This window comes from Vitis vinifera, chromosome 6, assembly GCF_030704535.1.
Source record: "Vitis vinifera cultivar Pinot Noir 40024 chromosome 6, ASM3070453v1".
NCBI lineage: Eukaryota > Viridiplantae > Streptophyta > Magnoliopsida > Vitales > Vitaceae > Vitis > Vitis vinifera.
Genome location: NC_081810.1, coordinates 2,724,150 through 2,746,141, shown reverse-complemented (window position 1 = coordinate 2,746,141; position 21,992 = coordinate 2,724,150). Strand labels below are relative to the sequence as shown.

The window sequence follows — 21,992 nt, the reverse complement described above, 5'->3', positions numbered from 1 at the left end:
TAGAATATAAATTCTTTTTTATTTATTTCTAAATATAATTCCAAGGAAATAATTGCGAACCGGTTGGTGAGTTGACGTGAACCCAGTTCAGTTCTGAGCGGACACAAAACCCCATTGGGAAGAACAGAATCAGAAGAGAGGAAAGTATTGTGAAAGAGCAAAGATGAAGAAGTCATCAGGAGCAGAGAAAAAGAGAGTGAAACGACAATCAGGATCTTTACAAAATGGCATCAGAGATTCCAACTCCGACACTCCTCCCAGGGTTTGCTCTTCGTTCCCCGTTCCTTTTTTTTTTTTTTTTCTAGGGTTTTCAAAATTTTTCTCTCCTCTCTCTTTCAAAGTTCGTATGTTTAGATCGTTTTCTAGGGCATTTGTTTTGTGTTTGTTGAGTTTGGCGGTGAAATTTGGTGTAAATGTGGGGATTTTTTGGTGTTGTTATTGGCTTGTGGGAAGCAGTGTATTGGATTAGGGCTACTGGTGAATTGAATTTGGTGATGGTGGATGGGGTTTTTTTCCTTTCAATTTTTGGATTCGTCAAAGAGAATGGAACCCAACGTGGAATGGGGCATTTTGAATTTCTGAACTGATGGGGATTGATTGAGGCTTTTCACAAGTGAATGTGGTAGAATTGATGCTAGCAATATACGCTCTTCAAAATTCCTGTTTTTCACATTGTTGAACGGATTTTGAATTAGGGGTGCTGATGAGTTAAATTTGGTGGCTCTATATGAGGTTCTTTTTCATTTTAAGACTGGAATAAGTAAATCACGATATTTTAAAGGAGGGATTTTTGACCTTTTGGTTCAGCGGTTTTCGAATTTTCCACAAATTCAATATGGTACAATCAGTCAGGAGGACAAACCCATTAAAATTCATGTTTTTGACATTGTTGAACCGATATTGAACTAGGATGTTAATGAATTAAATTTGGTGCCTCCATATGAGGACCTCTTATCTTTATATTATACTAAGGAAATAAATCCCATTTTGTAAATAGAACATCCTTTTGGGTGGGCACGGGGTCAAACTTTTTCATGATTCCAATATGGTAAATATTGATGTTCAGAAATGGATAATACACTGAATAATGTCTATTTCCATGTCAATTTTCTGAGCCCCTAAATTTCCTTGCAATGAATTCTCTCCTTTTATTGGACTCGAAAAGGCACAGGTTCTTAGTCGAGTTCAAATTAAAGCGGTAACACTTCCTTCATCGCGGGCAACACCAATTCACTTTAATGATTTTATAGGTAGTTCTCTCTTCCCTGGAAACTGGGGCATATTATTGTGAAGAGGTGTTTATCCCTCTCAGCAGAATCCTTTATGTGTCTAATTGGTTTTGTAAGAGTGCTTATGGAGAGGAATATTTTATAACTATAAGGTTGTGCATCTATATAGGCCTTGAAAGTGGGGATTCTGTATAGTTTCTAACTTGTAGACATTGCCCAATGACCTCCCAATGGAGTCGTTAAGAATGGGGAATATGTTTTAGATGCATTTATAGATTCTTATTTACAAGAAACTTGTTCTTTTTTAATTTTGGATCTTTAGGTACTTGCCCTAGTCACTTGAACCCTAATTATAGCTCTTTGAGTTGGACTTTATTGTTCATGACCCATGTAATCAACTGGGATTATAATGCCAAAGTTGCAAGTGTTCAGGGTCCTAGTTAACTTTCTTATCCATATAAAAACAGTCATCCTCCAACCCTCCATTGCTCTTGAATTCTGGAAAAAGCCTCCCTAGATTTCTAAGTCATGCTCCTGAAAACATAAGAAACCTACCGTCAATGTTATTCTTGTGCATGTGTTGCTAGGAGGAAAATAGGATATTGCCATTTTGTTCCCTTTACCTACATTCTTTTTCATACTTGTGATAAAGTTCCTTTTAAGACCTGTTGTCCATCCATTCACACCCAAGATTCCTGTTGTGACCCTATGATCATCAACTGCCATCAAAGTCAGGATGTTTTCTGCTACTCTTCCATCTAAAGCATGCAGTCTTCGAACCACATGCAATATGAGAAGACATGCAAAGATGGAAATAACAAAGGAAAATCTAAACCTTACAATGAGATTTTCTCTTTTGTGGCATGATTGTATAAATTCTGTCAGAGGAAAGGTTTCAGAGATGGCAAAAATTTTCTCATGCCTAGTTAGAATATTTGGCTACTGAAAATGACTGCACGTCCTGTTGTGATCAAAATCTCAAAATTTTGGAAGTAGGAGTAGGTTCTTGACATCAATACCCTCTGTGAAAGCTGTGCGCTTTAGCTCAACTTTAAAATTTATATCTTGGTGCCCTTTCCTCATGGCAATTATATATGTGATGGATCAAATTTTTTATTTTTAACTTATTTCATGGGCCTTCTTATTTGACTGCTTGATTTTTCGACTTGATTATACTGAATCTAACTTTCCTCGCCTTTTTTATTTTATTTTTCCCTGATAATTGAGGAACCTTACATGGATGAGTATTTTGGACTGGGACCCAAACCTAACTTTCCTCATGTTAGATACAAATTTTTGAACACTGATGGACTTTTTAGTGTCATCTGGTATGGTTTATTGTTGCTAAGGTTCTTGTTCATGCTGCCCTCCTAATATGTTGTTGATTTTCCTTAAGCCTAGTTTGTTATATAAGAATCTTATTTTGACTTCAAAAGAACCTTTTGTGAAGAAATTCTTATGAGCGAAAACCTTGTGTATGATTTGGTGGATGGAAAATTATCTCTTTTTTATTTCTTGCATTGCAAACATAGAAGGAATGGATAGATAAGGGGACTATGACTCTATTTTAGTACATTAGTGCTTATTCTGTCTGCTTGCCTCGTGCTCATGTCATTTTCTCTCTATAGTTTGTAATTTAGGTTTTTGACCATGCTTGTTTATATTTGATCATGCTTGTTTATATGCTTTGTACTTGATGCAGACCTTTATCTGGTGAACTTTCCATAACTTTTGGTTGGGAATTGCAATATTTTGGTTTACTAATCTCTGGTTATGGTTACAGTTTGTGAATTTGTTTGAGTTGCCTTGTGTTCCTTTTTTTTTTCCTTCCTTCTTTACTGGTATTTGACCTTACCTTTGTTTGTAAATTCAAATTTCAGAAACAAGCTGCAAAAAAGGATGTTTTTCAGTTGTTTGCTGAGAAAGTGAGGGATCACAAGGATCTGGTATCTAGGTGGGCTGTCTTACAGGAGACACGTGTTGAATATTTTAGAGGGAAGGATTTTGTTAGCTTTTTGAGAAATCATCCAGAACTTAAAGAGATACTCGAATCAGATAGAAACCTAGAAGTAGAAGATATTGCCAATGTTCTATTGAGGAAGAATCTTTTAGTGCGCTGTGATCGTGTGGTGAAAACTGTTCGACCTGGAAAGAAAAAACTGTCTACTTGGCCAGCACATTTAGAGATCTTCCCTGTAAGTTCTTTTAACTTTCACCTCAGGAGGTAATTAAATGTTTTGATTTTGTTAGTTTATGAATATAACATATTGCTTGTCCAAAGAGGCAGTTGAACCACTTGAATTTCTGATTTTACTGTTCATATTATGATGGCATCTTACTTTTTTTTCCTCTCCACTGCCTATATGGAATTAGTCTGCTTAGCAATATTGTTTTGTTTTGGTACCAGCTTATGTATGACAAGTAACATTAATGGTCTTTGATCATTTATACTACAATGAACCTTCTCAAGAATTGATTTGTTGTTTACATATGTTTCTTATAAATCTGTTTAAAGAAAAACAAGAGGAAGAAATTTTTTTTGAAATCTGCCTATCTGATGGTTAAAAGGGCAGAATTTGATTCAAAATGGCTTGGAGGTCTACTTTATACCCTTAATTTGGTCGATTTCATTGTTTCTTTCCATGACCATCAAAAAGTTATTGCTCAATAATTTTTGCTACACTGGTTGGATTTCTTAGGTGAGCTCCTGTTCATCGATTTTATGGGTCATTTGTTCAAGTTGTAAATGAATATTTGATATGATTCATGGCATCCTTGACTTCAGAGAAAATTGAGCAATGGCTTTTCATTTGATTTATAATTTAAAAATTTTCAAGGACGTTAATGTTTGTAGTAGATTGGCTGAAATGTGATATATGTGGTTTGATTTGACTTGTTCCAAATTATATATCATGTCATGTTCCAAGCAATTCATATCTCTTAATTTTTTCTCATACACATCATAAAATTATCCAAAAAGAAACCCTGTAGAAGAGATAAGCATTATGCAGATCTCAGAAAAAGCAATATTGGAAGAAGCCTTGACATAGCTTTCTTTCACCACTTATTTCAGTTCAATGATAAGGGATGTGTATTGAATTTTGTTACATTTAAAATTGCTCGTCACGTACTTCACATCCTGGTTTCCAATTTGCAGTTTGGTGGCAAGATATTTTTCCTCCTTGAATGACGAATTGGATTTTAAGTCTGAATTTCTAAATTTACAGCCTGTATTTTGAAATCCAGTTTTGTCTTTTTTCTTTTTTAATATTAAACTGATGTTCTCTAATTTCACCTGAGCTCCTGAATGAGTTTCTGTTATTTTTTCATCTGAATTATATATGTTGAAATTGGGAATAAATTTTTTCTGAATTCCATCTGAATATCTTATTTCATGGCCCAATTTGTAGCCATATCTTGTCCCATTTTATATCATGATGACTGTGGGGATCTCAATTTGGTTGACTAGCTGCAACTAGTGACCAAATTTTAAAATGGTGCTTCAAATTGGGGAAAAACATGGTATATATTGAGGTTCTGAGTACTTGGGGATTTTACGGGAGATGTTGATTGAATATTTGATAAGTGGAATTAGTAGCCAAACAAGGGAAATTTGTGTGAAAACTTTGGAAAGTGTATGCGATACTTGTAATATTGGAATTATCAACATATTGACGGATATTTAAGATAATGATCCCATTGACAATTACTGATTTTTACTATTACATGTAATGTAAACTTGCTGTTCTCCTTTGATGTGTACATTGACGCTTAATTTTGGTGGGTCATGGGGAACTCAATCATGGTTTCCAGTTGGACTGTCCAGTTAAATAAATGAAATTTTGTGCTTTCCTTGCTTTACAAGCGGTTGCATTATTCTGTTCGTTTGTGATTTGTTGTTTGTTACCTTGGCTAACTCTTTTGCATTTGCTATATTTGCTCTATAGATCTTTTGATACAATCACATTCAATTAACATCACCTCAAGATACGATTACTGCATTGTTCAATTTCTCTTGGAAATCATGCTTCTGTAACCATTTATCCAGGTCAAGTTATTGATACCATATTACTTTGCTTGCTGACTCTGTTTTACAGGATCATTTATTTTCTGAAAATGATGCCTTTTTCGCATGGACATTTGTCAAACGGAGGCCATTGTGGCAGACACTTCTCTCATTTTTCTGGCCTGTGTTGACTCTTGCTATTTGCTTGTTTCCGGTATATCCTCATAGGTGCAAGTTACTAGTACTATATACATGTGCTGGTGTTCTACTACTCATACTCTCCCTGCTATTATGTAAGTTCTGGAGAGCTAATTATTTATTTTAATTTATTCATAATTTTCTTTCAGGCACTGCACCTTTTACCCTTCTTAACTGTTGTTACCTGGTTATGGAGTACTGGTGTCACATATAAATCTAGTACCATTTTGTACCTTTTAAATTATTGCCATATTGGACTGGCTGATAATTATGCATATTGTGCACCTTTTAGGCATTGGCAGTTCTTCAGAATAATTTTTTATTTTATTTTATTTTATTATTATTATTTTTTATGTTGTACATCTGATATCCATGCTAGAAAATCTTTGTTATTCTCCCTATTCACATAGTTTTGTACAAGCATACTCTTCCTTTAACTCTTAGAGAGAGTTTCTTCTTTATCTTATGTGTGCTTGCCCCGCACATAAAATCTTTTTTTTGTTTTTTTTTTCTTTGATAACCAAGAACCTTCCATGGTGAAGCCCTTAGGATTCTCCATGAGGACCTAAATGTTAGGGTGCTTACCGCCCCGCAACAACTAACACTAAGTAAATTCAAGGTATCTTCATTGGTAGGATTTGAACCCAAGACTATGTGCCACTTATTGGGATCATACTTCCTAGTGTTCGCCCTGACCAACTGAGCTACCTTGGCAAGTGCATATCATCTTGTTGATTTGGATTCTTACATTGCACGAAAGCTACTTCCAATTTTAAAATTCCATTGGTGAGATAGTCATACAGTAACCCTGGATAAAACTTCAAGGCGATTAAGTTACTACTAGTGCGCCTACATTCAAATCTTTTTCTAGGTACAAATATTTAGAGTGAGGAATTGGAAGATGATATTTCTCTTTCAATTGATCAATGATGAAGTAAGAGGATTAAAAATACTTAAAGGGCCATAGGAGTACTTATTCATTCTAATTTCTTGAGAGAGAAATATCATTAGACTTGGAGTGATGATTCTTCTAGATTGGCTAATTTGTGATGAGCCTTCTATTGAACAAGGCATAGTGACAGTAATTTTTTTTGATAGGCAGAAATTTATTATACTAACAACACCTAGAAAAAAACACTCAAGTATACATGCTGTGTACAAAGGCACCAAAGGCATATCAACAGTAATGCTAGTAAAGGATTACTTTGGGGTAGGATATGCCACCATAACTTTGGTATTGACCTTGTACGGGTGCATACTCTCTTCAAAAGTGATCTGTGTGTTTTTTGTTTACTCTTGGAGGAAGTGTGTTTTTTTTCTAGGATGAGCCAGATCAGTTTAGTTTGCCTTGGCATACTTTTATTTGCTTTTGTATGGGGACTACTTGAAGGTCAATTTGGAGAAGGGCTAAATTGTCCCCATGGATGCAAGTTACCAATACTAGTAGTTAAAAATATTTAGACTAAGGTAGCAGAACTGATGTTTCTCATTCTATTATCATTGAAGAAGCAAGAGGGTTAAATATGGAGCTCTAAGTCGGATAGATGATTTCTAGGAATTAGACAACTTCTTTACTTTGTGTAATTTGGTTTCCTAATTTTGTAAGATTGTACACCATAAATATTGTATCATTTTATCAGAAATGTATGAACAAAAAATCATTCTTTTCGACACAGTTTGTCATAGGTCCATGATTGGGACATAGAGAGTAGTATTCTTTGTTGACTCATATTCAAATGTGATGGAATGTCAAAATAGAAATGATAATTTTGTGGGGTGACACACCTTGGATAAGAGATTCACAGTTGTCATGTTATAAGATGTTTGAGGTGGAGTAGTTGGATTTTGTCGCCAAAGGATTCTAGGATCTCAAACCACAGTTGAAGGCAGCTTCTTCATATGGATAATTTTAAGGCTTTAGCCTTTGTTTTTGATATGTATCCTTGACCCATTACATAACAACTTAAACCTTTGGGTTAATTAGTATCTAAACATTGTATCAAAACCTCAGTTATTTCTCCCATAAGATGGAGTGTTAAGACTTCAGCTTTAGTTCAACATTGGCGACTTGTTACCTAATAACTTAAGCTTTATGTTAAATTGGTACTTTAACAAATAACAGCTTTGAGGATACTTGACCACCTTCGGACTTTCCTATGATGATCAATTCCTCTATCTTATTTGAGGTGTAGGCATATTGTGGCCATGGCATAAAATTTTAAGCCTAAATTTACTGTGTCTTTCACCTGGAATGAGACAGCTGTAAGGATTGTGGAATAATCTTTCCAAACTTATAACTTGTGGTTTCCGGGTTCAGAGTAATCAATATTATTTGTATCTCTAGGTTTGAGATTAATGCTCCATGTGTGCATGGATGTGTGTGTCTGTGCACACGCCTGTGGGTGGGTGTGCATGTGCGCATGCATGAGGGTGTATGCACATGAGTGCCTGTGTGCCCTTGCCTAGGGCATGGGGACTTCTTGTAATTAAAGTTTTAAATTACTTATCAAAAAAAAAAAAAAAAGTTTTAAATGTGCATCAAGCCTTGTGATTTGCTGTGGGATAATTAAATACGAGGAAGAAGGAGGTTGGAATTTGAGATTTATAAGGGATTTTAATGACTGGGAGGTGGAGATGGTAGGTGAGCTGCTCCAAGCGTTGAGAGGACTCAGGATAACTTGGGAGGATGACTCGGTTTCTTGGAAGGGAGGGGGAAGTGGGCAGTTTAGAGTGAAGGATGCGTATAGCTGGCTGGATAGGCCTATGGATGTCAATTTTCCGAAAAACAAAATTTGGGTGGGAAGAGTCCCAACTAAAATCATGTTTTTTGCGTGGAAAGCGACTTGGGGAAAGATCTTGACTCTTGATAGGCTCCAAAAGAGAGGCTGGCAGCTCCCTAATCGGTGTTTTTTGTGTGCTTGCGAAGCGGAAAGTGTGGATCACATTTTTATTCATTGTACAGTGACCAGAGTGCTATGGGACTTAGTGTTGGGTTTAGTTGGGGTCAAGTGGGTGTTCCCTAATACTGTAAAGGAGGTTTTATATAGTTGGGGTTCCGTTATTCATTTTTTGGATGGTTTGGAAGGAAAGGAATAGATTAGCCTTTAGGGGGGGGGGGGGGGGGGGGTTTAGCAATTTAGAGGTTTAAATATTCTTTTGTATGTAATATCTGGGGTTGAGCTAAATTGTATATGGAAGAGGAGCCGCATTCCCTTTTAGATTTCCCGGAGTGGCTTGCCTCCAGTTAAGGGGTGGTTTGTTTTTTGACTTTTTGCTTGTTTGGCCTTTGTTGCCTTGTATACGCCCTATATACGTTGGGGCCTTTGAGCCTTTTTTATTGAATTGTGTTTGCTTATCAAAAAAAAAAAAAAAAAACGAGGAAGAGATCAGTTGCAGTGTGTGCCTAAAGTAGGGGGATGACTCGTCATAATTACTGTTAAATCAAGCCTTGTGATTTGCTGTTCCTATAATCTTTAACTAATGGGGATAATTAAATATGAGGAAGAGATTGGTGGCAGATGATAAATTGTTGGGAAGCTAGAATGATTGCTTCAATTTGTTTAATTTTTTATTCTTATTTTTTATTTATACATGCAGTGAGACTTGCAATTTTTGGTGCTTTATGGATAATTCTTGGAAAGCGGGTCTGGTTTTTCCCTAACATCCTTGTAGAGGAAGTAACACTACGAGAATTATTCCGGTTTTTGCCCAATAAAGATGAGGAGGAGCGCCCAAAGTGGACAGCTAGGCTTTTGTTTGCAGTGTTGGCTGTGCTGTTTATATTGTTGCTGAGGCACCATGCCCCTGATGAAGCTGCAAGAGCCAGGTAAGTTTCACTATTAATGCTACACATGTATTGGGAAACTGGCTTGTGTTGTAATGGTCTAAGATCCATACATCTTCCAAATGTCATCCATGACATGAAATCTTGGGAGCCCAGGAGTGGATTATATCTTAATTGTTTGCCATGTGTCTGTCTGAAGTGATTATTCTACTCTTGCAGGTATCAGAAGCGGGTCTCAAACATAATAGATGATGTTCTTGAGTGGTCACCAAGATTGGCTTTGTCTGGAATGATGGAGAAGCAGCAACCAGTAGTTGATGATGTCACAGAACCCACCAACGGTTTCACAGATGGGAGCAAAGCAAGCCCTGAAGAAGCGGTTTCACCTGATGGCACGGATGGAGAAACTGTCTCAGATCAACATGGGGATGGAGACGACGCTGGAACTAGGTTGCATGATGATCAACAACATGATGAGGATCGTACGTGATTGTAGATCATGCTATGCCTAGCAGACAACAGGTCATAGTTTGCTCTTTTTTGTGCCCATTTTGTTTTCTTTCTTTACTTATTTGTTTCTTCTTTTTTTTTTTGAAATTTATATACTTTTTTGCTTTTCATCTTTGATTTTATGAATGTAGAACTATGTAATGAAAATCATGACAATAAGCAGTTGGGTTTCCAATATGTGGTCCCATAATATAGGATACATGGAAATTGATGACTGCTGACAATGTGGGGAGGCTTGTGAACCCACTTAAAAGATATTCTATATCGTACTCTGAATGAAATTATGCTTTGTTAGCTCTTATATCACACTAGTGTGATCTCCATTAAGAGCCATCCATTGGCCCGAAGAAGTTCAAATCAACATACTGAGAATGAACTTAAAACCATGTTTGGAATGCAAATATGTTGGAAGTACGTTCTTGGTTGCCTTTTTAGCTCAATTGCTTAGGGTTTCCAGCTCAGGTGGGGTGATTTTCCTCCCATGTTTGGCCTGGACTTGAATACCAATTGGAGTCTCTTCACGCTCATCAGCTCCTACTCTAAATCACAGCAACTTTATTGCAACATAACTGTAAGATTAAGGAATCTTTTTGCTTTCAAAATTTCATTCTGGAAATTATAGCAATGCTCTACTGCATTAATAATGCACCTGAGAAAACAAAATAAAGAGAAGGCATTAGGTGAAAATAGATTGATCTTATACTTGTTCAGCAAAAGTCTAGTTCTGGAGATGATGGATCTCTGTAGTGGTGGCTGGTTCAGATCTATCATCAAATGCACATGATTAATCAAGGGTCATGCACCAAAGACGGGGGTATTGCTGCTTCTGTTGGCAACATTAATGCAGTCTAACCAGCATAGGTGACAGACCAACCAAGCCTTTGTTAAAGATGTTGGTCTTCATATGGATCAACAGAATGATGTCTGATTGCTTAGAATGTCCCTACAGATTGATTGTTCCTACTTATCCTACTTGAGTTCGTCCACCTTTTTTTGTACAGAAGACAGTATTATGGGAAGAATGGAGTGAAGTTCTATCAGATATCAAAATAAGCTACAATGCCCATCACTCATTTCCTTGTAACCCCTTTTCCCCCTCACTGCAGGCACAAAAGCAAAGCCAAGAATGATTTGCCGCCCAGCAAACAAAAGCCGAGAATATTTTCATTTGCCTTGGATAAAAACCAGATGACCAAGGGCTTCCCAGGGGGCTCACTGGAAGGCATGTGGCCTCTGAGAACCCTGGTCAGCAGAGAAGCTTTTCCATTGCTGGTCTTCCTCCCCTCTCTCACTCGTGTGTGAATGATTTGTTGTCTGTGAGTCACCAGGACTTTGGTAGTAGCCGCTGCCATTTTTATATTTGGGAGGTTCATGGGTGTCATGTGCTTGAGGCCCTCTTGCTTCTTGCTGTCTACTGGAGGAATTCCAGGTTTCAGTAGAGTCAGATGGCAACCGCTCTGAACCCGATGAACTGACAGATTGTGGTGAAGGGGCTGAGCCTAAAGCTGTGACCTTTTCTTCAGAAGCGTGTTTAGAAGCTTCAGCTGCACTCTTTTTGGCAAAACGGCCTCCACTACTCCTTGCCCTTCTAAGGGCGTGCTGGTGTCTGGATTCGTGCAGATATGGCTGCAAAAAATGGAGTAATAGGACGTCATAAAGCTGGTAATCAGATTGCAAAATTACAAATCATTCAATTTCCAATCAGGCAACTTAGAATCCTACAATGAGTTTAGTTTGGCAAACTGTAAATAGATGAAATCTCGTACAGAAAGGAATACATATTGACACCAATATCCAGCAAGTAAATTCTCCCTCATGTAGGTATTTTTAGTGAGTATGAACAACGTGATCATAAGCATTGATCCAAAGCCAATGCTCACTTTAACAAACACATTGATTCTTCAAAGGTGAGATTCCAGCCATCCTCACAAGTTGAATCAACCCATAGATCAATGTCCTGAATATGAACAACTTTGACAGGGAATGCTTTACTCCTAGATTCATGCCTTAAAACAAAAAGGTGAGATTAGACTAATAACTGTGTTTTCAACTGTCATTCACGTCACACCATTAAGGGTTATAATCTACAGAACTGCACAAAATTTTCCCACTGGCCTCTCAGAGAACAATTCAACCAAAAAAACTTAACCTTAATTGTTGGGGCTGGACTTGGGTTAAGCAATCTAAACCTTTTAAAAAATTCTTATTTAATTTGAAAGGCATCGATAAAGATTTGCTCCCCACAGGCACTCAATTAATATCCTCTGCTTTATTGTTGAATATAAAAACAACTGGGTATGTACTGAGAATTTAAGGAGTAAAATTTGGATATTATGAAATGTGAGAGAGATAATAAAGAGCCCTAGATAATGAAGATGATACAAACTATTACTTCTAAATAAAGAAAATAAGACCATAAATCAGCAACCTGATAGAACATGTGACTCATTAACAATCTTTATTTTATAATACAAACCAAATAAGACTTAAGAGGAACAAAAGTGAAAACAAATATCCATGAAAAATTAAATTCTGAATAATTACTGATACTTCAATAAGGGGTACTAGATGAGCGATTAGACATTACAATACAAAATTGAGACATTAAATTACTACAGAGGTAATATAGAAGCCTAAGAAAATGAAGATCATACAAGCTATTACTTCTAAATAATGCACGGTTTTAACTAAGATGATAAATTGGCAAACTATCTGATGCAGAATATGTGATTCATTGACAATCTTTATCATGTAGTACAGGCCAAAGTTCATTTTAAGCAACAGAATGAAATCAAATAACCTGACAATAAAAGAAGCATTCATTAATTTCTACCTTTCGGACTTTTATCAACTTTTTTTCAAGTTCCGCTTTGGCACGGGACTGTCTTCGTCTCAAAATCCCATGGTACTGCTTTGGATTAACATAAACAGGATCTTGTGTCATCTCAAGGGGTAAAGGCATTCTAGCTTCATGCATTCCAAGTAAATGAGGATGAACCTGGCTATCACAAAGTTTTGTTAGAAAATTTTAAGCATTAAGAGCTTACTATTCTAGAGGTTCTAAATAAACCCAAAGTTTCCTGACAATTTTCCTTTAGAGGAATTAGAATTATTTTGTAAAGGGAGAATAGCACAAACAGCACAAGAAGAACCAGTCTTCAAAAATGAAAACAGTACAAGTAGCATGAGGACAACTAGTCCTTAGAACAAAGAGAAAATGGAAATGATGAGTCAAAAAAAAAAAAAGAAAAAAAAAAAGAAGAAAAATCTCCAAATGGAAATATGATTGTATATAAGCACTCGTGATAGTCACTTTAGGAGTATAATCCCTTCTTTTGCCAGGAAGTCTTCTTCAAAACAGGAAGGCTTCTTTGCACTGAAGGGAAAAAATACTATTGGTGAACATACAACTTTATGGAAAAAAAAAAATTAAGTATTTCCATCAACTTGGAAGGCATTCTCAGCTCAACATAATAATGGAAGAACTAAAGGATATTAGTGAACTTGAGGGGTTGGTGTATCCAGGTGCACAGAGTTTTACACAAGCGGATCAACCAAACTTGCAAAGTTGGGATCACAAATACTTAGCTTGTTAAGGAATCAAGCTTGGAACTTAAAAGCTTGAGCACATCCTATGTAGGACAACAAGTGAGATTGAATGGTCTAACCGTGGAGCCAACCAGAACCTGTTTTTAAAATGCTTATTTGTTTATCAACCCTAACAGTTGCCCATATCCAGACATGCGAATATGACGCTTAGGAGCGAATGAAGCTGAGCATGGGTTGGCTTGGACTCAACACCTCATGGGTATGAAATGGGGATCCAGGATAAAGCACAAGCGTCCAGTTGCTGAAAAAAGCCTCTTATCATGCCAAGCTGACAGCTTGGTCCATTAAAACATCTAGGTCTTGAGTGCTGAACTTTCAAGGACATCTATGTATGTCCATATCCACGGATCCTCCTTTCAAGCTTTTCCCCCCTTTTTCAAAAAGGAAGTAAATTTTGCCCTCTAAGGTGTAAGTATCACATTACCCTAACCTAGGCCTCCCTTTTGCTCTAGAAAAATTTTTGGTCCATTAAAAGAATATTTCCTTTCCCCAGCCACCACCCAATCAATGAACAATCACTCCACATTTTCCTCTATGAAGGAGTAAACCAGCAGAGGTCCAAATAAGGATACGGCTCTTTGTAACAAAAGCTGGCTCGAACACCACCTTCAACAACTAAATTGGTTAATCTGTGACCAAAAACACACTTGTTGATTTGAAAAAGACACAAGATGTGAAGAGCTGAAATGACGTCCATTTAAGAGAGATATAAAATCAAAATTGACAAAATTAAATTAAAATCTCAAGAAGGAAACTCTTCTGTTGCAAAATCAATGATTTCAAGAATGAAAACAGGAAAGGGCTTTTAAGTGTTACATCCAGAAGTCAACAATCAAGCTGCTTAAGAAGGAAATTAAGGCCTGATACATACCAAAGGCTGAGGTCCATAAGCTGTCATCATCCCCCCATAATATGGATCCTGATATGGATTTGACGCACAAGCCTGCAAAAGGTTGCAAGAATGCTAGGAATCGCTTCTATTGCAAAGACAGGTAAATATAATTCTCTTTAGTATATTAAAGAATCTCGAATCCACAAGTTAAGCAATTATTAGCACACAATGCAAAGTCTAGATTAGTAAGAGGAAGTTGGGAAAAGGCACTAACAATTGAGTGACCAACAAGTTCAAGCTGTGGAGGCTGTGTGAGGCATTCAGAACTTCCTATCTGTATATTGGGTGCAATATGCTGCAAATTCTGATGTTCTTGTCCATAGTTCCCATCTGTCCCCAAGAATAAAAGTGTCATCAATGTATAACAAAGAACGAATATCCACTATTAAGCCAACAATGACCCAAAAACTTAAATTGTTAGGTAATGAGTTAATGATGTGTATCAAGCTGATATGGGCTACAATCCTAACACCCAGTCTTATGCACAACCTTTTGTGGGCTTGCATGGCCAATACATCAGAGAAATTAAACAAGCAGAAGCAGTGAAATTTCAATGCATGACTTCCCGCAAACCAAGGCTTTGAGACCATGTTAAAATACCAATTTGACAAAAAAATCAAGTTATTAGGTAATGAGCCGATGATTTAAATCAAGCCAATGTGAACTACAGCCCTAACATCCACCAAAGCATATGAAAGGCATAAAAAAAGGCACAATAAATGAATAAATAAATGTGGAAGTGTGTACAGCAAGGAAGATGTGGGGCTCAAGTGCTTCTAAAGTTGGTTTCTTTATTTGGGAGGCTGCTTAGGATAAGATTCTTATCATCCAACATTTTATGAGAGGAGGTAGTATTCTTGTTAATTGACGCTGTCTCTGCAAGCAAAAGTGTCGGCTAACCACATCCAATATTCATTCCTCAGTGTGTATATAATTTATGATTCTTGTTATTTGCCTTTTTGCACTGATCAATTGCTACCCAGATTGGTCAGAACAACAGTGCTATTGACAAGAGCAGAAAATGGGTGTAGAGGATAGTACATTGCGTTCTTCTAGAGTTTATGAAACAATGAAATGGAAAGATACTTTATGATTTGGAAGGGGATCCTGGAAGAATACTTTCTCAAATCTGTGTCCTTTGGAGGTTGGGAAACCTGTCATCATTAAATTTTTATTGAAAGTTTAGCAAAGGGTTAAAGGCTTGGTTGGTGTCTGTAGCATTTACATTTTCCTTTCTGGTCATCAATGTTCTTTTATACTTTGTTTAGTTTGCAGCCCCTTCTGCAAAGCACTTCTTCATATATTTTTCTTATTTGCCTATCAGGAAAAAAAAATGCAGCAGTTTAAGTACAAAACAGGATTCACTAAGGTGATAGTTAGCAACGGCATCAATTTTTGGAGAAGTATAATGAGTCCTTAGTAACCTACAACTTCAATTGCTATTGTCAAGATTCTGAATACTGCATTTGTAGGATAAGCTACTAAACTTTTATCTTCTGAATTTGATTTGAAAATTGATCATAAAAATGCTTTAGTACAAATTCTTATGTTCCTTTTATGAAATTGCAAGATAGGAACATAGATTAGTTGAAGCAGCCATGTAGGTGTTGCAATCACAGTGGTTTGCATCACACTACACAAGATAGGTAGCACAGTGTATGATGCAATCTGCAGTTAAAAGATACATCCTATTAATATTTTTGTTGCAGTGAATTAGTAGTTACAAAGATGTGTGAACTCTGAACTTTTTCAAGTTTCGTTGGTACTAAGATCCACCTGTGCTTAGTTGACCAAAATTGCTCGTGTGATATTATAGGGTTAAAAAAAATAGAGAAGATTCTAGATGCATCACCCCAAGGTCATATGAGCTTTTGGGAGAAATTTTGAGAATCCAATAAATATATGCACCTAAAAATAACATATGGGAGAAAAGAGTACATGTAGGACACAATATAAAATCAAAGTCGATGAAACACAATATAAAATCAAAATTTATGAAGCCCTTGAGGCTTGGCACAACTGGTAAGGGGTTGGGGTAGGGTTGTGGGAGGTTCCCTGTTCATAGTTCCAATGGGGTTAAAAAAAAGAAAAGATTAATCTCGTTAATCTCCCTTGAAGTTTGGGCCAAATATACTCAACCCCCACTAGTTTGAAATTTCATCAAATAGCTCCCTTGCTTTGAGTCAAAGGAGAGGTAAGTGAAATTAACAAATGAGAAGGACAAACTAGGTATATGATGAAATTTCAAACTAGTGGTGGCTAAGTGTATTTAGGTAAAACCTCAGCAAAGGCAAATGAAATTAACCAAAAAACAAAAAGAATTATGCAACATGATATAAAAAATCAAGGGATTCACCAAAAAGGCAACATTTTATTTTCAATGGAAAAAAAAAGAGACACTCATAGACAGTAAAAACATGTAGAAGTTACTGATTTTGGATCCCATTCAAAAAAAAACAAAAAAACAAAAAAACAAAAAGATTAAAGTAATCAAGAAATGGCCATAAAGTGGCAACACTGAAACTAAGATAACTTAGACTTGTGAAAGGATGCCTCTGTTATAGGAACAATTGAGGTGATGCAGCATGTATTTACCCTTCGTTATGTTTTCTATTTCAAACAACAGGACATGGCCATGAACTAGGTAATACGGAGATGTGAATCCTAAATATCATGAAGCAAACATAGTCAAGCATGATATATCTAAAAAAAAATTCCATCTCCTTAATTTGGCAAACAATCATGCTAAAAACAAGTAATGAACTGCAAGATATTCGTCAAAACTAAATTCTTATCCAAATTTCCTCTAAAAGTAGACCAAAGGAATATAAATTCTCAACAAAGCTAACAAAGTTCAATAACTATGCTCTAGAATTATGAGAGATCTGTGAAAATTAGCAAAATCGATGCCAAAAAGACCTTCATAAAGTGTGGCTTAATGGGGCTGGGGGGCCCTATGGTTGGCTGAGCGGTCAGAGAACCAAATTGCACCAGTCCAACCATCATTATGCATTTATTTTAAGTATGTTTGCTATAAGAATTATGCTATAGTAGTTTAGACAGGTACTTGATTGTGAGGATGCAGTAGCTTGTGATTCTTTGATACTATCATCATCTTCCTCATTCAGTCCACCATTAGAATGTGACTGACCATCATTGGATTCTGAACCACCATTTGGACATTCAGATGAAGGAGAATTGTTTGTATTCCCCCCTGTCATAGTTGTGGAAATGGGGTTATACCCAACACCACGCCACCAAGGTTCAGAATAAACAGAGGAAGGTGGAGCTGTATGTGGGGGTCCTATTTGATTTGGACCTTTGGAATTTGACTGCATGCTTCAAATTCCTTCACAACAATCAATCTTTTAATGCTGCACCCAACTGTACAAATGAAGAATTTCAAGTCAACAAGGACATTTCAGAGTGATCTTTCACAAGAACAAAAACATACTATAAATCAATTGTTAATGAGAAAGCAGCAGAAACAACAAAAAGTAAGTATCACACACCCTCAACTACAAGAAGAAAAGATTATCAATGATAAAATAGCAATACCTTAGCATTATTATATTTTTTATATGTTCCTTTAATTAGAATCAGAAAAAGGAAAAATACAGTGGAAAAAAACAAAAAAAAAAAACTATTTTAGAGTGAATACTTTCTAGAGGGAAATCCAAAAGTTCCTCATGCCTTCAGTTGTTTCAATGGAAGATTATTTCAGAGGAAAAGAAAAAAAAAAAAGAAAAAGAACCACAAATAAGAAAAAGGAAAAAGTAGAAGGATTGAAATAGTTTGTTGTCAAAGCAAACCAAATGGACATTATGAATTTTACCCAAATTTCACTAGGAAAAATTCATCAAGAGTGTAGTTTTAAATAAAAAGTAATTTGAAAAGTACATTGTAAAGAATTAGTACACCAGTAAGTTCCCTTATGTAGAACAACAAAGCAAAATCATATCATAAAAAACCCATAAGCTAATGCAGCATTAAAGGAACAAGATATGAACACCTCTCTGTACTTTTCTAGACAAATTATATCATGCACAATTTTTAAGAAGGAAACAGTGCTTAAAGTCTTGAGCTCAACAACATTCATAGAACCCTTGTATTGATGGGGCAACCACCAGTTCAACTACAACAGATAAACGTCCAAGTTTAATTTCCAAGAAATCATAATTAAAGAAATGAATTATTAGAATCCCATAACAAATTGGGTAGAAATGGCAATTTGAAAATTATTTTCAACAATTTATTACCAACCAAATAGCAGAAAATGACAAAATGAGATCAAGGATTGGAACTTCACACAAACTAGCAAGTAAAACTAAAAGCAAGAGCCCTTTGAAAAATTCAATGAAGGTGCCAATATATATTTGTGGTGCTTAAGAATTTTCTGGAACTTTCCAAAGAAGAATTATCCAATATGTAAAAAATAAAACTAAAAAAAAATAAAAAAATAAAAAGGAAGTGGGGGGTGGTGGGGGTGGGGGTTTGGGTTGAGGGGAGAAGTGGGGATGGGGGGAGAGACAAATTCACCAAAGGATTTGGGCCCTAATTGAACCGACGCAAGTTTTGGATAAATTCAGCAAAATTTTGTGGGTTCATGTTATTTTGAAAATGAAGCAACCCAATACCTTCACCATAAACTGATCAATTTTCTGTGATGAACCAAAGATTCGGTATATATGCCAAAATAAAAATGTAATATTCTCAAATGTTTCCCTGAAAGGGTTAAAGACCTTCAAACTCCCACAATTTAGAAACACAATAAGCCTACAGCTCACCAAAAGTTATTTCCAATCTTATCTCCAAATTTCAGTTGAACAAATGTAAACTGAATATGTCCCCTTGTTTCAATAATTCCCTAATTCCCCTGGTTATTATGTTACAAATAATTCACAAACTATTTCAGAAATTCCAAATTATTCCAAATAATTATTGAGTCAAAAGACATGTTTCATCTTTCTGACATCCATACTTTCCAAACATTCAAGCTTATCTCGAATTTTTCCAGCCTATTCCAACAAAACCCTGACAAGCCCCAGTCCAAAATTTGTAATTTAGCAAGAAAATCACACTAAAACTCATCAAAATCACCATAAAATAACACTAAGAAAAAACAAAAAACAAAAAACAAAAAACAAAAAACAGAAAACAAAAACTCAGAAACAAACACTATCTTAAATTCAATTTCCACATCATACAACTATGCCAAGATTCCTGAAAACCCAAACACGTAATCTCAAGAAATTAAACTAATCCAAAGAAATTCCCTACAAAACAAACACGAAATAAACCCAAAACAAGAATTCCAAGAAAAGAAAACCCGGCATGCTCTGATTCCTCTTACCCCAACCACATAATCCCCAAAAACTAAACTTTCCCATAAACTTCACAACAAAACAATAACAAAATCAAACCCAGAAACAAGAATTCAAACAAAAAAACCCCAAAATCTTTTAAACCCTAGAAATCAAAGTTGGTGAGTAAAAAATCGAAATTCAAAACAGAAACGACGAAACTGATTGAACACAGACAAAAAAAAAAACCTTACTTGGAGAGGAAAAACCCCGAAGAATGGAGAGAAGAATTTGCAAGTCAATTGCAAATTCCCAATTGAGTGCAACAGTGACAGCAAATAGATTTGGGCTTTTATACCCAACAACAGGATAGTGATTGTGTCACCCAGCTGGGGACCCACGTAGGTCCTCCATATTTCTGCAGTGACAAGTGGCTCACACTCCACTTCGACTCCTTCCTGCTTCCCCATTTGGCTTCCTATTTTCCCTCATTTTCTCACTTGTACTATGCTCCTATTATATGGGATCATACAATTTTCACTTTGAATTTCGGTAGCGCTGCAACCAGGGTAATCCTTGTTTGTTACATGTTTTCAAGAAAAAGGTTTTTGGAAAGCTTTCCAGAATTATTTTATAATATTTTATATAAAAAAATTTTACTTTCGGAATCTAAAATATTTTTAACTTATTTTATATATTTTTAAAAATATCTTTTATATATATTATTTTACTTTTAATCATTTCCCATATTTAGAAATAAAGTTACAAAAATATTATAAATTTAGAAATAGTTTTTTTTTTCTTTTTAAAATCCTCTACTTAAGATTGCCTTGGTTTAAATAACTTTTCAAAACTTTAACTTATTATCTTTAATTAAATTAAAATATAAAAGGATAAGAAACAACTCTTAACAATTTAAAATGGTCATAAATTTTCGAGTAGAATAAGAACATCCTTTTTATTTTCATAATATCCTTAAAAAAACATAGATAGGAAAATATAAAAAATGATATACTATACTCCGCACGAGAACAAAGGAGAATACAAGTATAATCAAAGACTCTTAAGAAAAAGTAATAATAAGCAGTCATATAATTTTTTAAATGACGATAAGTCTGAGATGTATGATAATGAGATTTTATTAATTAAACTAAGAATTGCTTCTTCCTAGAATTCATTGGGTACATATGCTTACAATAAAAAAGAATGAGAAATTTTAATAATGCACTTATGTTTTCTTCAAGTAAACCATAATTTTGCCTTGGAGTGTCAATACAAGAAGTTTGATGAATAGTTGTGAAACAAGTAATTCACATAATACAATGATAGCATACTCCTAACCCAAATTAGACCTATAGAACTTGATAATAGTAGAATGTTGAGTTTTGATAAAAGATTGAAAGATATTTTAAATACTTAAAAAATCGGAATAATGTTTCATAAAATAAGCTTATTAATAACAAGTATAATCATCAATGAAGGAAACATAACATCGAGACACTCATTTTATAGAAATTGGAGGTGGTCCCTATACATCATAACGAATATATATATTAAATGATTGACAATTTTATCTTGATTATTGTTTATTAAGTTGCAACATACTTGATTGGATCTTAAAATAGACAAATTGACTTTTGGAATGTATCATCGTCAATTCTATTTGAGGTATGTGTACATTTAAAGTTATTTAAATTTATGAAATTAATACATTATGATTTTGTAGGCATGGATTAAATAGAAAATACATGAGAAACAATGTTGATATTGTTTTTTAGTTGGAACATTTGAACTCATTCAAATGTTCAACATGTTGCTCAAAGGTCCTCAAGGAACATTCAACCCAATGTTGAAATGTTCTCTATTGGACGTTTAAATTTTGGTTGTCTCTTTAGTACAATTTCATTATGAATTTGTGTTTTTAAGGGTAATATTAAAGGTTTAATTATTTCCAAAATTAACCTTATGTTTTTCAAGTATAAAAAGATTATTTTTTGAATTATAAAAAACATAAAGAAGATGGTCATTTGATAAGCTTGTGCTTTCATCTTTTAAAACTTTCAAGATATTTTTTTAAAAGTCTCAATTGATCACTACAACAAAGAAAGTAGGAGACGGTACTACATCAATTTCAATAAGAGATTCAAAAAAATTCACCTAAAGCATAAGGAGTGCCACATCATAAATGTGAAAAGGGAATGCATGTGTTAATGATATAAGACCCTATACATTAGATGCGTCAAGTCCAATAAAATTGTATTACTTTTTCTTATATTTTGTAGAGTATTTAATAATTGAGAGATCATTTGTGGTTTCTTAAATATAGGATTTTATAAATGATTTTTCATATTAGATAAAAAATAAAGTTATTAAAACTATATATATATAAACTCCTTTTAATCTTGTAAATATGTTTTAAAATTGTTAAAGTCTCTTTAGATTTAAAATGAACAATATCTAT

General features: G+C 35.0%; 2 protein-coding genes across 2 annotated transcripts; one reads left to right on the top strand and one right to left on the bottom strand.

The window, feature by feature from the left end:
• Window positions 1–20: 20 nt before the first annotated feature.
• Window positions 21–10,028, top strand: LOC100267343 (uncharacterized). The gene is made up of 5 exons (XM_002285375.4): window positions 21–262; window positions 3,110–3,424; window positions 5,327–5,528; window positions 9,031–9,259; window positions 9,437–10,028. The coding sequence occupies exons 1-5, from the start codon at window positions 164–166 to the stop codon at window positions 9,705–9,707; spliced, it is 1,116 nt and encodes a 371-aa protein (XP_002285411.1). The 5' UTR covers window positions 21–163; the 3' UTR covers window positions 9,708–10,028.
• Window positions 10,029–10,607: 579 nt separating this feature from the next.
• LOC100251945 (nuclear transcription factor Y subunit A-1) lies at window positions 10,608–19,992 on the bottom strand. Its single transcript, XM_002282742.5, has 6 exons — window positions 19,786–19,992; window positions 17,296–17,612; window positions 14,443–14,558; window positions 14,208–14,279; window positions 12,561–12,725; window positions 10,608–11,353 (listed from the first exon to the last, which is right to left on the bottom strand). Exons 2-6 carry the CDS (start codon window positions 17,564–17,566, stop codon window positions 10,940–10,942), a joined length of 1,038 nt encoding a protein of 345 aa, XP_002282778.2. The 5' UTR covers window positions 17,567–17,612; window positions 19,786–19,992; the 3' UTR covers window positions 10,608–10,939.
• Window positions 19,993–21,992: the final 2,000 nt, after the last annotated feature.